The sequence below is a fragment of the Carassius carassius genome, chromosome 16, assembly GCF_963082965.1.
Source record: "Carassius carassius chromosome 16, fCarCar2.1, whole genome shotgun sequence".
Lineage (NCBI taxonomy): Eukaryota > Metazoa > Chordata > Actinopteri > Cypriniformes > Cyprinidae > Carassius > Carassius carassius.
In genome coordinates, this window is record NC_081770.1 from 554,337 (window position 1) to 571,958 (window position 17,622).

The following is a 17,622-nucleotide window of genomic DNA, read 5'->3' on the forward strand; positions in this document are numbered from 1 at the left end:
AGTTGTCATAACACACCACTCCTCCGACATTCCCCTCACAAATAACATTTGTTTTTTTAATTTCATTAAACGTTTATTGTCCACATAACATTCACTCTCATCATCTATAATCTTATACAATAAAAAAGTTATTTCACTCTTAATTCTTTGTTTAAATATGAGTTTTCCCAGACAGTTTGTGCTGCAGAGGTTACCCATGTTCCCACGGTTAATCAGAATCAGAAGGTGTACTCTTCTTCCAGCTGTCAACAGCATCGTAAATGGCCTGCTCGCAAGTTTCATCCACAAGTTTCGTCCGGAGTTCTGCCAGACCTTCCACTATGTACATCTCATCTCTGAGGTCACACAGAACACCATCGACAACCCCCTGAATTCTTGTGTAAATTTACACAATTTATGCGAGAGTTGTTCAAAACATCCCAGAAAATAGTATGTAGGTGCCTCATAGAGACATGAATGTTGTGTTTGCGAAGGATGATTGACCTGACATCCGTAACAATCTTTCTTCAGCTGTTTGTCAACCAGATGTTCCAGAATTATGGCAACAACAGCTTTAATGATCTTATGTCCGATCACCCCAATGCAACCGTCGACGGTGTCCGAGACGTTTTCAGAATTTGCTGTGCCAGATGGACCAACGTGGGGAGGTGGTGGCGGATTGTACTTTGAGAGGAAAGCGAGGTTATGGTATCCGAGCTCTGTACAGAATTTGTTCAGCCAGGCGTCATTGTCCGTCGCTGACCACGGTGCGGATGCGTTGTCATCGCATACAAATTGTGGAGCTGTCAAGGTATTTTCTTGAGTCATGTTGGTGGTGGTGATGTCGCTCGAAGTCTATTTCCACAGAGGCCCCTGACGTGCGTATTTAATGATTATAGATGGTAGGCGGGGCCACATGAACCCCTCTCCGGCTGGCCACACACCATTCAGGGTGAAACAGCTTCACTTGTATGTTGTTGTTTCTGTCAAACGTCTCGCACCACTTAAACATTTTGTCTATCTTTCCAAATATCTCCTCTAACGCAGGCACGTCTTTCCACTGAAACAAAAATTTTATCTTATAGTATTTAAGATGGTCCTCTTCAGATATTGGCCATGCTCATTCAGGTAAATCCAGGAGACGGTCGCTGCAAAGAATATATATATATAATCATCAGCATAGTTGTTAATGTGATCTCCGAGCACTCTGTAACGCATTCCTGGAGTGATACCGTTCCATTCGCCTATGAATAGAGGATCGTCGCCTCCATCTTTTAGATCACGCCAGACATAATTGTAAAATAAACACCAATCTTTTACTGTGAAAAACAGATCAGGATCCTCGGCTGTGTCGTACGTGACCCTTTCATTACTGTCCACGGTGCTCAGTCTGACCTCGCGGTTGCACTTGTCAAAATCGTAACTGCAAATACGATTACCGGATAGATGAAACTCACGCTTAACATTGTCCAAAGGTTCGTGGAGGAAATTGGCCAGACACGGCCCATGTTTTATCTTCCTCGGGGCCAACATTAGCTGTTCCATAGCTAACTCAACACTCTTCTCAGGAGTTTTAGGTGATGATGTCGTGGCCATTGTTACAGAATAGCTCTCCAATTTTTCCAATTCACAAAACACCGTTCGTATTTTACAACTAGGTACGGATAAATTAGTTTCAACAAAAACCTCTTTTTATACACTTGTTACAGCCAAATTGATGCTTCTATCACGCCTCCTGCCCGGCCCTCTCTAGCGCTGGAGGCGTGGTTTTTTCCGGAGCATTCCCGAGCCTCATTCTAACTGTGTTTGCGGTGGTGGTAGGTTGTTTTACGGACGCTTCACAACTCTGCCGGAGGATCTTTTTTTTTTTCTTTTGTCTAACAGTCTCGCTTTTTAAAATTGTAGTTAGTGGTAAAGTACTGCATAGATTTGACAAGTATCTTGTCCGATGTATTTTATTTTAGATCCGCGTAATGCCTACCATCTTTTTTCTTTTGTTTTAACTTTTCTCTAACATCGTGACAAAACTCCTACTTTTCTGGTTTGTATCGCTGCTTTACATTCGTTTCTTTTATTCAGTTTGAGGTAAGGTACAAATGCTAAAACACTATTACCTAGTTTTCTTTATTGTCTAACCTAGTTTTATTTCATTTGTAACAACTTTAACAACGTTGTTACACTTTTCCAACTACGAAAACGATCATTACATTGTTTCCATTGCTGCTATGTGTTTATAACCTTTTTCTTGAAATACACGGTTTATTTAAAACCTTAATAAAATCATCCCTTACACCATTTTCATGATTTCGTCCTTTTCAAAGTTTAAAAAAAGCACATAGCTTCCCACAACTTCTCCCCCCTCCAAAATTCCTCCTTGGTTCATAAGTTCATATTTAGGTCACTGGAGGGTGTACAGGGAGGGGAGGGGGGTGTACAAACAGGTGTCCAGAACAGATGGCTTTTATGACCCTCATCAATCAAATTTTTGGAGACAAGGCACCCTGGATCCTCTCTTATGTACATTAACAACACACACACACACAACTAAATATAAATGAAAATATAACAACAATGTGTAGAAAACATGAGAAGTTTCAAACATTGTAGATTTGCTTTATATCTTTTGATACATTTAAGCGCTGCATTTGACAATCACATTTAAACATCTGAATCATTATGAATGAGTTTAATAGAAATATTATTAAACTAAAGAGCCAGACAGACTCATCTGAGCTTCTTCCTCCTCTGTTCCAGCTTTACATTAAACACAATGATCATCTGCTTGAATACTAAAGCAACATTAATCATTCAATATCATGTTTCTAACACACATGCTGCATTATTTGATTGTAAAGTCTGAGTCTCTTCACCTGTATGGATCACATTTACACATTTATCACACATTTATTTCTCCTCATAGACACAGTAGTGAAGCTCTTCTGTGGATCTTCAGCTGATGTTTACTGCTCCTCTCAAGATCACTTCACTTTATGAGATACAGCTTTCATCAGCTTTTGGTAATTTAACTCTATCAGAGACTCTTGGAAATTAATCTTCCTCTTCGTCTACACTGTAAGGTGGAACAGAAAAGTAAAAAATTAAAATAAGTAAAATAAAATTAAAATTACTATTATATTTATAGTTTCTTTTTAAAATGTTATTTACATGATCTTGCATAGAAATTTCTAAAACTATATTTGTGTTTTAAATACATTTGAACAATTCCGTTCATATGTTTGTCTGAATGAAATACTAACAAGTGTACACCAAATATAATAAATGACAAGGAACAAACACAAATGTGATTTAGTCTTAAAACACAAATCTTTCAGTTAAATGTGTCACTAGTTAAAGCTGTTTGTCTCTAGTTGAAACATGTTTGTATTGGTCTCAGGAAATAAGTGAAATGATTGCACAGCTCGCTGGAATACTGGATTCTGATTGGTCAGTCGTGACATTCGGAGGTGTGTTATTCATTAGGTGTGTGTCATTAGCAGCAGAATAACACACAGTCATACGGTATTTGAGTCGGGCGTTTCTTTGACTTCTCTCGTATCACAGCACCGCGCTCTCACTCGTTTCATTCAAACACAACTGCTATTAGCTTGTGCCTCAGTTACTGACTGGATTTACCCTCAAACCAAACCGCAGGAGATTCCTGTTAATAGTAGACTTGAGGAGACATTGTTCAAAGTGTGTCTTGTTGTTCAAGTTGTTGCTAACGGAGCAGAAGTGTTTAGCTGAATCTAAATTGTGTCTAATTCTTCACTTGTGTGTCAAGAAAGCATATAATAAGTGTGATAATGCAGATGCAGCCGGATGTTATCACAGAATAAGTCTCTTCAGGAGGACACAAGTCCTGATCACCCTGTCGGGTTTATTCTGTGATAACAAGCGGCTGGAGGTACATTGGGAAGTCGTGGCCTAATGGTTAGAGAGTCGGACTCCCAATCGAAAGGTTGTGAGTTCGAGTCCCGGTCCGGCAGGAATTGTGGGTGGGGGGAGTGCATGTACAGTTCTCTCTCCACCTTCAATACCACGACTTAGGTGCCCTTGAGCAAGGCACCGAACCCCCAACTGCTCCCCGGGCGCCGCAGCATAAATGGCTGCCCACTGCTCCGGGTGTGTGTTCACAGTGTGTGTGTGTGTATTCACTGCTCTGTGTGTGTGCATTTCGGATGGGTTAAATGCAGAGCACAAATTCTGAGTATGGGTCACCATACTTGGCTGAATGTCACTTCACTTCACTTCACTCACTTCACTTCACTTCATTATCTCTTACAGAAAGTAAGTGTAAAGTAATGTGACGTGTTGCTTGTCAAAGTAAAAACACACAAGAGACAGAGACATCGATCATGTGATGCTGGACGACTGTGAGCTGAAGCTGAATCTGCTCTGATTTTACCAGCGTTTTCCTACAATCTGAACAAATCTATTTCAAACTCTAATGATTCACTATTACTGATCTCATTAATAAAGCAGCTGTTGCTGTAGAAAGCTGTGACAGTCTGCTTTTCTTCTCTTTCCTCCTTTGTGTTCAACATTTTTATCAACTTTACATTTCATTCTGACACAAACCCTTTGAAATAAAGCTTGATGATCATTTGATCAACTCTTTTCACTAATATCTGAAAGTATATATTTGTTCACATATCAGAGGTAAATGAATCTCTTTAATATCACAAAGTGAAGTTTACTCACCTCAGTTTACAGTTTGAGTCTCGTAGCACATCAATGAGCTTCTGCTTTGAGTCTCCAATCTCATTACCTCTCAGATCAAGCTCTTTTAGAAACTGCAGAGCTTTTGTGTTTGTCAAAGACTGAGTTAAAGAAGAAACATCTGTAATGTCACAGACATAAAGACTAGAAAGAGACAAACAGAGGAAGAGAGATCATCTTACAAACACATCATTAAGGTGAAGAATCTTTCACAAATATAATGTGAACAAATTCATCATGAGATATTGAGTATAAAGTGTTTTGTTGAACTCTTATGTGCTGTTCGTTTGGGGACGACACTCGTGCTGTTTTGGCTCTATATTTTTTTTTTATGTAATTTTACTCAGTTCATTAATGTTTTTACTCCACATTTATGTAGTTTAAGGATTTATGATATTTTTAAATTTATAAAATAAATTAAAAAATATATTTTAAATAGGTTTTTATATAAAAATAACTTTTTATGTAAAATTCACTTTATAAAAGACTGACATTCCTAATAGTGATTAATGGGGATAACAAGGTGTGTGTGTTTTTCCTCCATCGTGTATTCTGTGGTGGATTTATTGATTCAGAGAACACAGCCAACAAAAGGACATATTGTTACAAAATGTGAAGTGAAGTGAAGTGACATTCAGCCAAGTAGGTGACCCATACTCAGAATTTGTGCTCTGCATTTAACCCATCCGAAATGCACACACACAGAGCAGTGAACACACACACACACTGTGAGCACACACCCGGAGCAGTGGGCAGCCATTTATGCTGCGGCGCCCGGGGAGCAGTTGGGGGTTCGATGCCTTGCTCAAGGGCACCTAAGTCGTGGTATTGAAGGTGGAGAGAGAACTGTACATGCACTCCCCCCACCCACAATTCCTGCCGGCCCGGGACTCGAACTCACAACCTTTCGATTGGGAGTCCGACTCTCTAACCATTAGGCCACGACTTCCCCGTGTCATTTATTAATGTTTTTACTCTAAATTTATGTAGTCTTTTTGAAGGATTTATGATATTTTGTAAATTTATAAAATTTATTAATTAAAAATATATTTTTGAATAGGTTTTTAGATAAAAAGAATATAATTTTATATATATCATTTAGATAAAGGGAACATATGTTTTTATTTCAGCAAACATCATTTGGGGTCTGAAAAGATCTTGAACAGCACATAAGAGTTAAACAAAGTGATTTTCATCATTTTGATTCTTGTCTGTGAATGTTACTGACCTCAATCTCTCCAGTTTACAGCGTGAATCCTTCAGTACGTCACATAAGTGATTCACTCCTGTGTTTTTTATTTGATTCTCACTCAGGTTCAGTTCTCTCAGGTGTGATGGGTTTGATTTCAGAGCTGAAGTCAGGATGAGACACTGTTCCTCTGTAATACTGCATTCACGCAGACTGAAGACAGAAAGAGAAAACACAATGAATCAGACACGTTATGTTCATGAAGTCACAGCAGAACAACCTTCATCTGTCAAACCACACCATCTTAATCTACATTGAGAGAAGATAAAATATTTAATAAAGTCACAATGTCTTGATAAAACAAAAAACAGATGAAGAGAGTCTGAATATCTTTGGATAATTTTCCACAATTTGGTCTTCAAAGCAGAAAAACAAATAAGTTGTTCATTTAATCAAATAATTGACACTTCTCGTGATTTATGTACAATTTCTGCTGATTCTTGATAGAAATACAATGAAGTGTTAATTCCTAACAACCTTGTGTGAAAGGTGTTAAAATCTTTCATATCTTTTAATTTCCGTCATATAATTCTTATTTCATCTTTTGTCTAAAACGGATCATATTGTCTAAAATAAAAGTCCTGACTGCTGTGTATTTGTGTTTAAACTGATTCTGGTCTGCACATCCCTACAACGTAAATGCATTCGCTCTGCTCTGTCCAGTGACTTGATCAGCTTTGCTACACAGATTCAACTTTGCACATCTAAATAAAACTGTAGGTTTGTCTGTGTGTGTAGATGTGAAGTACAGTAATATTTCTCTGAAACAGGTCAGACTGAAGAAGCAATGCCTGCACAGAATAAAGCCCAGTCTGGACCGGTTCTGTTCAGTTGTGTTACACATTCATTAATCTGGTGTTTGATGACAGAGAGATGATATGAAGCATCAATAAACACTATGAATATGTTCTGATTCAGCAGCACACAACTATTCTGTTGTGTCTCATTAATAAACACAATGAAAACAGTTCTGTCCCACTGGATAAAAGAGAAATGTTTGTGTATTTTTGCTATTATTAATTGAAATGATTGGATATTGGGTTGTGTTTTTGACCTGCTGTATTAGCAGAATTTTCAAAAGTTCGATCACACAACAACTTACTTTACAAGTCTCTCTTACACAAACATGTTTAGTAAAGAATATAGACAGATGAACTATACAAAAATATATGAACATATACAAATCTACAAATACATATGGTGAAGGCGCAGTGGATAAGACACATGCCTTTGGTGTGAGAGACCCGGGTTTGAATCCAATGTGAGACACCAATGTGTCCCTGAGCAAGACACTTAACCCCTAGTTGCTCCAGAGGCGTGCGACCTCTGACATATATAGCAATTGTAAGTCGCTTTGGATAAAAGCGTCAGCTAAATGAATAATGTAATGTAATATATTGTGCTTCAAACAAGGTAACAGTCAGTGATAAAGGAAGTGAAGGAAGTGAAGTGACATTCAGCCAAGTACAGTGACCCATACTCAGAATTTGTGCTCTGCATTTAACCCATCCGAAATGCACACACACACACACACTGTGAGCACACACCCGGAGCAGTGGGCAGCCATTTATGCTGCGGCGCCCGGGGAGCAGTTGGGGGTTCAATGCCTTGCTCAAGGGCACCTAAGTCGTGGTATTGAAGGTGGAGAGAGAACTGTACATGCACTCCCCCCACCCACAATTCCTGCCGGCCCGGGACTCGAACTCACAACCTTTCGATTGGGAGTCCAACTCTCTAACCATTAGGCCACGACTTCCCAACGGTAATGGTAATGAGAAGTTAGTTTTTAAAGGGTCATGAAACCCCACACTACTTTTTCTGAGATTGTATCAGAGGTGTTTGTGTTGCACATCATAGAAGACAATGTTAGCATTCATTCATTTTAATTGTTGGACAATTCTAGTTCATTTTGAGATTTTTGCAATATTTTTGTCTTCCAGGTTTAAAATCTACTAAAATCAGTGTTGATGAGTTTGTGACGTGGTAAAGGACTATAATACTTTGATGACGTGTCAGTGTCTCATAATAATTCAGATCTGTAGCACTGAGCCCAGAATCACTCTGTGTTTCCACCGTCGGGTCAGAAACTCCTCAGCGCTTCATTAAAACACCCTTTACACGCCTCTCTGGAACAACGGCACACAACTCCATTTCACCAACAAAGAAGTTATCAGAAAACTAATAATAGATAAGTCACTGAAACCAGCGCGATCACAAAACAAACATGATAAAAGCAGACGTTTGTTTGCATGCTTTGTTAAAGATTTACATGGAGCGTAGATGAGTTAGGACCGATAAAACATGTTACTATACACTACACTAAATAATACACTATTGTGATCGTCTGAATGAGAAGCTGACTCTGATTTCTTCAAGCGGTCTTACCATGTTTACTATGGTAATGTTAATGGCTAGTGTGCATAGTCTTTATCTCTTATAAATATTTCAGCCTTGTAAGGTGATCATAATCCACATCAGATCTCAAACAGAAGTTATTTCAAACACTCGCTGCTGTCTGAAAGTGACTTCTGAGCTGTTATTATTAATGTCTTTAACTTTATGAAATGATCCTCTGCACTGATGCTCTCCAGACGCAGAGAAACTCCAGCTTCATTCATAACCTCCTCTAACCTAAACTCAGAGACCCAGTCGGCCAAAAAACCCTGGCCGTTGTCCCAGAGGAAGACTCAGAAGTGACAGTGGAAACCAGACTGCCTTTATGAAATTACATTTAAATATAGAAACATGCATACACATACACACATATAATTTTTTTTTAATTAGTCTTCAATCCTCAGTTTGTAGTCAGTAAACAAACACATTCAGCAGTCACAGCAGAAGTTAGAGACAGAATTTAATTGAAAGTCTATTCAAAAGTTGTATGAATCTATTCTAAGCTGTATTACAGGCAAACGATGGTAAACACATTAATAAAATACTGGATATTTCTAATGTGTTCACATTATTTTCTCCAACCCCTGTGCACTTAAAGGTATAGTTCACACAAAAATGAAAATTACTCCATGATTTACTCACCCTCTAGGACATCCTAGATGTATATGACTTTCTTCTTTCAGACAAATATAATCAGAGTTATATTAAAAATGTCCTGGATCTTCCAAGCTTTATAACGTGGAGTCGGACTCAAATGAGAATTAAAACAGACGACTGTAACATTACTAGTCATGTAACATGTGAAATGATGTAAGATACTCACTTCAGTGTGTTGAGTGTACAGTGTTTATCCTGCAGTAGAGCAGAGATCTGATTCACTCCTGTGTATCCTAGTTTACATCGACTCAGATCCAGCTCTCTCAGGAGTAACGGGTTTTCACCCACAATTCCAGTCACATACTGACAGCCTTCATCTGCAGCAGGACCCAAAAACCTGCAGAAGAGAAGATGAAGCTGGAATCAATTCAATGTGCAAGATTAAAGTAAATTTAAAATAAACTCAGGGGCAAAAGCTCACTAGATCATGATTCTCAAAAATCTGAAGATCGTTCTGGCTTTTAAGCAGGAGATGAGGAAAGTTAGCAAAGAGATAACTAGCTTGTGACAGCTAAGCATTCATAGAGATATATTAAGTTGATCTTTTGATGCCGGCTCTTCCTATTATTATCAAGCAGAATTCACCAAACACTGTGTTAAATGTGCATGAAGTTTTATTTGGTTTAAGTAATGGCATGTACTAATTATGGCTGCCCCTAGTGGCCAAGAGTTTTTTTGTTACATCTCTTTTGTTATTAGGTGCCATGGGTTCAGACCATCTCTGGATAGTTTTATTTATCTGATGTAATTCTGCAGGGGTCAGACAGGTGTGTGTGTGTGTGTGTGTCTGTGTGTGTGTGTATCACTGATCCTCTCCTGACACACATCACATGTTTGTGGCCTGTAATATATCTACTGTAGTAGATCTACAGCACTGATCTATATATGACTGGATCACTCATCACATTCTAAACTGCCAAAAGGCAGTGAAGTCAACAGAAGTGTTTGATCAGCCGTCTTACTATTCCCTACCAGCAGAGAGCACCATTGAGTCACATGCAAACCGCTGACCTAAAATCAGTGCTCAGCACTGATGACACAGGTAACTTGATCCAACACAAAATATAGCCCATTTCTTTATTTACGTAATTATTCAGGAATTATTAAATATGAACCTATTAGTATCAGAAATTGATTTGAATATACAATGAATAATACAATAGCTTCTGTAAATATTGTTCTTTACTAAAATGAAAAGCTTAATTTATATTTTATATATATTATAGCTTAATTTCATGTATGTACTGTCTGTATTCAGTTATTCTCTGAATAAATTATGGTGTGTATAATTTTAATGTCCTGATTGAGCAACATCTATTTCAGACTAGAGGTCTTCACAGTGTACCCGAGACCCGTCGACCCGAACGGGTTCGGGTCTATATTTTAAATGATCAGCCGGGGTCCAGGTCGGGTCCGAATCTATTACCTCGGGTCCCGGGTCTGTTTAACATTGTGTGTAATGCCCGTGCGATCATCAGACTCGGGGAACACCCGGCTGTGATCAGACACTGCTTGTTTTTTTGTAACTTGCCACTTGTAAAATTAGGAAAAGAAAAGTGTGAGCCAAAAAAAAAAGCAATCTCTCTCTCTCTCTCTCTCTCTCTCCGATGTTAGACAGCCAAACTGCGCTGACACACATCACATGTTTGTGGTCTGTGATAGATCTGCTGTAGTAGCTCTACAGTGTTGTGAATCTGAGCTTGATGGAAATTAATGTACAGTGCATTCAGTAACATTTAAACAATCAGGATAATAAATCACACTGAATATGTTTCATGAGAAATGTCCACAATAACACAATCATAAATGTTAACTATCGAGGCACCAAACTACTAAACACCAGCACATCTACTGACCCAAAATGTCTGATTAACCTGTAACTTTTAACACAACTAAACTGTGCTGACATTTATCATCAAACCAACAGCAGCTGCAGCATCTCATCTTTCATGTTTGATAATTTTCAACAACAAATTGTGTACCTGGCTGAATAAGTGTAATAATATAATATAATTTATACTACAGGGCCACTGAATGCTTGAATCTGATTGGCTGACAAACATTATTTTCTGGGAAACGCACGGTGAACGTAGTTCCAGGCAGCTCTCTTAACCTCATTACAGTTCATATCACTTCACATATAGTAAAGCTGTTATAACAGAAGTTACAGGACTAACAAAAACAACAACATGACAGATGATTTTCTGAAAGTAAACACACATGACATTTCTCATTAGCGAGGTAATAACAGCTGTTTAGAGACACTGCTGAAGAACACTGTTGAGGGAAGCACAGAGGAAGCCTAATTCACACAAGCTCTCTCTCTCTCTCTCCCTCTCTATCTCTCTCTCTCTGTGCGTCTCTGTCTTTCTCCCTCTCTTTTTAATAACTTCATTAATAACTGCATTAGAATGCTATCAAAGGCTCAAGCCTCCATTACCAGCTTTAAAATCATGTTTTGGATCCAGCAAAAGAGGCATTGGATGAGATGCGGAAGAAATAATCCTACTCACAACAGTGATTTAAGTACAAAAACCAGATGAATCCCTTTAAATCTATCATCTGATTGATGTCTTTAGGTGTGGCAACCGCAGTATAAGCTAAATAATTGACTCGACTTAGAAAAATATAATATAAATAACCCAAATGTGTATAATTTATTCAGCATTATTTCATCAGGTCTCACCTCAGTGTGTTGAGTTGACAGTTTGGATCCTGTAGTAATTCACTGAGCAGCTTCACTCCTGATTCTCCAGGATCATTTCCTGTGAGATCCAGCTCTATCAGGTGTGAAGGGTTTGATCTCAGAGCTGAAGACAGAGCTTTATAACCTTCTTCACTGATACTGCAGTCTGAAAGTCTATTAGAAAAGATGTTATTCTTCATTTTAACACATAATGTCACACAAGTACATGTTCTAGAATGAAGAAAAAAAAAAGATGCACTACAGAAATTTTTGCCTGAATTGACTCTTTTCACAGTAAAGCTGGGTAAAGTTATATATTGGTGAACGTAATCTGCAATTCTTGCATTTTAATTTCCCACAATTATGACCTACAGTTGCAATAAAAATTACTCAGTCCCCCAGAGACTGCAGTACTTTACAAATACAAGCTTTTCTGAAGATCCAGGATAAAATAAAAAAAATGCTGATGCATATTAAAAAAGAGATATTGTCAATATAATGTAACATTTGAGTCATAAGATTTTATAATAACAAAATTATGTAACTTTATTATAACCTTCTTCAGTGATACTGCAATCTGAAAGTCTTCAGAAAGACTAAATAAATAAATCACATTAAAAACATTTATTACACCATTAGGATATTAACATTTCCCATCATCTCCAAAAATCAATCTGTTTGTCAATATTTTATAAATGCATCTACACCAACACAAAAATTTCACATTACTGACCCATTCCTTGTGACACAGCACCAGTTTACAGACCAGCTGGAGCTTTACACTGATTCATGTTTAGATTGACCAAATTCAGACCTGAGCATCTGTAGTGTCTGTGAATTTCTCAGCAGACTGGAGATTTGTGTCACTCCAGAGTCTCCTATTTGATTCCTGCTCAGATCCAGCTCTCTGAGGTTTGAATTAAACACTGATGCCAGAGCAGCACAACCTTCATCTGTAATACTGATGCAGTTTAACCTGTAGAAGAGAGGACACAACTAATTAAGATATATACACACAATTACACAAATAGCAGCTTTAGCTACTAATTTTAGCTACTAATCCCATTTCTGACACATACTTTGTGGGGAAGTCGTGGCCTAGTGGTTAGAGGGTTTGTTTCCTAACCCTAGGGTTGTGGGTTTGAGTCTCAAGCCGGCAATGCCATGACCGAGGAGTCTTGAGCAAGGCACTGAACCCCAAACTGCTCCTCGGGCACCGCAGCATAAATGATGCTCACTGCTCCGGGTTTGTGTTTACAGTGTGTGTGTGTGTGTGTGTGTGTGTTTGTTTGTGTGTGCGCACTTTGGATGGGTTAAATGCAGAACATGGATTCTGAGTATGGGTCACCATACTTGGGTGTATGTCATGTCACTTTTATCCACCAATATGAGATTTGCATGATAATCACACTGTGAAATTATTATTTTAATTTGATTATTACAATATTTTGCATTTTAAAGTACAGCACTTAAGCCTAAACCATACTTACAATGCTGTCCTAATTTCTTTACATTAAAATGTAAGGCTTTTATTTTAGTGGAAAACTGAACAGTGAACTTATGTTTGTGTTTAGTTCACAACAGGTGTATAAACACCTTGTTGTACAAATCTGATGAAATCTGTTAACATCATCTGCCAAAAAATAAGGAAATTACAGGAGCGTACAATTTAGTGAACCTTCCTAATTCACGTTATGACCGAAAAATAACAGTTCAGTTTTACGACTTTTTGTTTGGAGATACAAATAAACAGAATAAAAACAATTCTTAACAAGAGGGTCCTCGCACCTCGGTGCTCGGGCCCTAATTACTTTCTTATAAAACAGCATTTATTTAGTTTTTATTTCCAAATATAGCTCAGTCCAAAATGAATGTTTAGTGGTAAACATGTTAAAGATTAACAGAGAGGCTGTCAGTTGATAAAGATCAGCTGTTTCCTCCCAAACATCTGTGTACTGAACTCACTGTTATCCTTTAAAAAAAGCCAAATCAAGGTCTTGTCTCCGGGAGCTCCAGAGACAAGCACTGTGACTCAGACATCTCACAGACGTTACACACCGGATGTGTCATCAGAACATGAAGGCTGACTTCTTCAGTGATCTTCAGAACATTATGAAAATAGCATTGTGACTGAAGGACAGAATCTGAAGCCAATGATAAGATATGCAAGTTTTTTTTCTTCTATATTTTGTCAGTAATGCCACGTCAGAGAATTAGGTACACTTATTTATACACACCGTATTTCTGATTCTACTATAAAATATTTAAATACCCTAAAACGTTTGATTTGTTTAAAACAATAGACTGCTTTGGCCAGTGGAAAAGAGATCCACTCTATTCTAAAAAGATTTTCTGAGAAGTATTTTATACAATTTTGTTTTTACATTAATTTTGATACATTTATTTGAAAACAAGACCAAGACAGTGAATGATTTTTAGCAATGTAAAGTACTATACAAATAGCACCTTTAGTAAGCATGTCATATTTTCCTATAAAGTCTTGTACCTTTGACGGTGTTAAACATGTTCATACGCATGGTTTTATAAATCTGAAAACTTTTGTGTGTATGCCAAATCTAGCTTTTGTGCGTATGTACATTTTTAGGATGAAATCTAAAGAAAGTTTTATACATGAGGCCCCTGGCTTTTTTTTTTTCTTTCTCAGAATTACCAAACTCACAGTTGTTTAGGTAAACCAAGCTATAAAGTCTGAACTTAGGAGCTATAAACTTGGATTTACAAGAAGAACTGTGAGATAAAATAGGTAGGCTAAATGTAATGTAAAGTGTTATTGGTTTAAATAGTATTTCATTCTTTAACTGTAAGTCTAATTCAATGTCCCCTGTGTGAATATTATATAGACCTATTGTTAAAAATGCAACTTATGCTTTAAAAGTAGGGTAATTACAGCAGGTTTCATCCATAGTTAGTCCATTTAAACGTCTGCATTTAGCTTCAAATGGCATCTTTGATTATTACATTATTATTAAACACAGGGCCGCATTAAGACTCAAAGGGGCCCCTGGGCTTTACCTCTAGGTTTTACCGAGGCTAGTGTGAATGACGCTCGGGACAGTAAACGGAACGGACACTTGCCCGATCGGGCCAGTGCTGTAGGGTGTGCGTTATATGTAGTCTATGATATCGTAATTGTTGATTTAACGATCTGATATTATCGAGTATGCAAAAACACACCCATTCTGTGCACGCATGCACTACATGACGTAGTCTATTAGGTTAGATTTGTGCATGTGCTTTAGTCTTAATGCCTCAGAATTCAAATATGCCCCTGTATATATTTCGTATTTATATAATTTAATATCCATGTTAACCAATATTACACATAGAATGCTGGTTTTCTCCAAATATTACCATGACTACAAATGTGATGATTTTATTCAGCGTACAGTTTAATAAACAAGAACTTAATATCAAGTGACTTACATTTTAGACACCAAATCGTCTGTTTCGCTGTATTTCGCCAACGAAAATGGTTCCAAAGTCCACAGAATTGTTTTGCGTCTCTGAGCAACACTTCCTCAGTGAATCAGCCGCTTGAATGAATCGGTTGAATCTCAATGATTTGCTCATTAACAGTGATTCCCTGCCACCTACTAGCGGGTTTAATTTCAGGTTTAAAGTGTCTTCATTTTTTTTATAATTTCACAGTATTTAACGTTTTGTATTTTCAACATTAAAAACATTTTTATGCATCTGTAACTGCTCTTGACTGATAAATTTTTAATAAAGTTTAATCTATTCTGTAGTTATACATTAGATTACAACTTCTGTACCTGAAAATCTCTCATTTAAACCTACATGAAAAACTTGAAAAGCACCATTTATTTCATTTGTTTTTTCTGTTGTATTTATTTGTGCTATTACTCGTAATTTGATTATTTGTAACTATTTTATTACTTACTGTTTATTTGTCTAATAATATTTAAAATATAAATTAATCTAGTAGCTTTTGCTGTCATTAACCTATTATATTATTGAGGTTAAATGTAACAAAGACAATGAAAACAATATCTATGCTTATTTTATAGGCCCATTTTCTTGTCTTTTACTTTTATTAATTTTTTGTTGGGGCAAGTAAAAATTTGAATCACTGGCCCGACCGGGGTTGAGCCCTGCCTTCATCCATTGAAACTGCATAATTAATCGTTAAAGGTTATGGTTCCACCCCTTTAACTGTTAGGCCGTTTGTATCTATTACACGTTATCCCAACCAGGTGGCAACAAGTGACTGTTAAAAATGCATTTGTCATGGAATCATTTTCAATTTAACTCACTCTTCTTAATCACAAACCCTTTTATTTTACGTGAATAAATGGTATTAAAAACATCCAAATCTATAGTATACACTTCCATAATGTACTTAAAGACACCATGAATAGGAACTAAAATGTGCTTTTAATATACTTTTTTTTTAAATACAGAGACAGTATATTAAAAGCACATTTTAGTTCATATTCAAGGTGTCTCAAAATAGCAGTTGAGTATACTTAGATGTTCTTAAGATTATCGTAGGAAGTACTAAAGAAGAATTTTAGTATATTAAGGCCCGGTTTCACAGACTGGGCTTAGACTTAGCCAGGATTAGATCATAGTTCAATTAAGACATTTAAGCAATTTTTATAAATGTGCTTAGAAAAAAACATTACTGGTGTGCATCTTGAGACAAAACAAATGCACTGATTTATTTTAAGATCAGTGAGTGCAAGTTTCTTTTAGTTAAAACCTCTCAGACTTACATTTTAGTCTAGGACTAGGCTTAAACCTTGTATGTGAAACCAGGGGAAAGTAAAGAAAGTTAAGAATATAAGGTGCACAAAAAATAGAACTTTAAGTACATTATGGAAGTGTACCTTTTCACTTGGGTATCACTATCAAGGAGTTAATTATTTTGATAGACTATCATATCTAGCTACTGCTGCCAGCCTGATAGTATATCACAACCAACCTGTAAATGGCGTTAAAATATGATGTTAGTTTCTGGATTTTTTTTAACAAACTGTTCTGACGTTCTACTTTATCTTGTGCGGTTTTTCTTTTTTGCGAACCACTTTCGTATTTATGGCACGTCACATTAGATTAGCTATTAGTTATTGTCATCATTAGAATAGGCGGCAATTATCTTACAAAGAATTCAACGTAAGTATGTCACGTGAGTTTGATACAGGCCAATAACTGAATGCTTTCAGACAATGATGAATTTTATTGGATTTCAGACAATTAAATAATGCCCACTGTGACTGATGATTGCAGGGTTCATTGAGTGAGAGGGTTTGACTGACTCTTCTCGAGCAGGACTTGCAACGCGCACGTGCATTCAAAGCAAAGCGATAAAGCGTAATTTTAAAGGGACAGCCAACGAATTATAAAATCTGATTACAATATTTTCCGGCATCATCGGGGCCCTCCCCCAGCCCTGGGCCCTGGGCTTAAGCCCAGGTAAGCCCGTGCATTAATGCGGCCCAGATTATACATTATTCTATAAATATTATTTCCATTCTGACATCCAGAAACACAACAACACATTTGTTATCTTATTCCGTTTACCCGTTAAGAACAAGTATACACAGCCTTGCTACTATTAGTGTTATCAGGGAGACCGTGCAACATTAGACAACTTCAAGCTGTCCGGTGTAGACATTACCATCCATCAAGCAATTAACATTATTATTGCTAACATAGCAGACTAGGGGTGTCCCCGACTAAGGATTTTCATAGTCGAATCTGAATTTTTGATGTTTGGGGGCGGGGCAAAATACAATGAGTAATGTCAGACATCCGACAGCCATAATTACTGATGTTAACACACAGGGAAAATGTGTAACAGATGCCTCACAGATACAAATGGGGTAAATAATGTTTTTATGTTTTGATCAAAAGATAGTTAACACTAAACGTCAGTGAAACCCTAATGTTCTGC

General features: G+C 37.2%; 1 protein-coding gene across 1 annotated transcript in view; it reads right to left on the reverse strand.

Annotated features, from left to right (window-relative positions):
• Positions 1-208: 208 nt before the first annotated feature.
• Positions 209-17,622, reverse strand: part of LOC132159274 (ribonuclease inhibitor-like) — a 40,505-nt gene continuing 23,091 nt past the window's right edge. Inside the window, exons 7-11 of the mRNA XM_059568807.1 lie at positions 12,499-12,660; positions 4,681-4,842; positions 1,300-1,402; positions 484-663; positions 209-367 (exon numbers count right to left, since the gene is read on the reverse strand). Of these exons, the coding sequence (XP_059424790.1) occupies positions 209-367; positions 484-663; positions 1,300-1,402; positions 4,681-4,842; positions 12,499-12,660 (766 nt within the window). The remainder of the gene's footprint in view (positions 368-483; positions 664-1,299; positions 1,403-4,680; positions 4,843-12,498; positions 12,661-17,622) is intronic.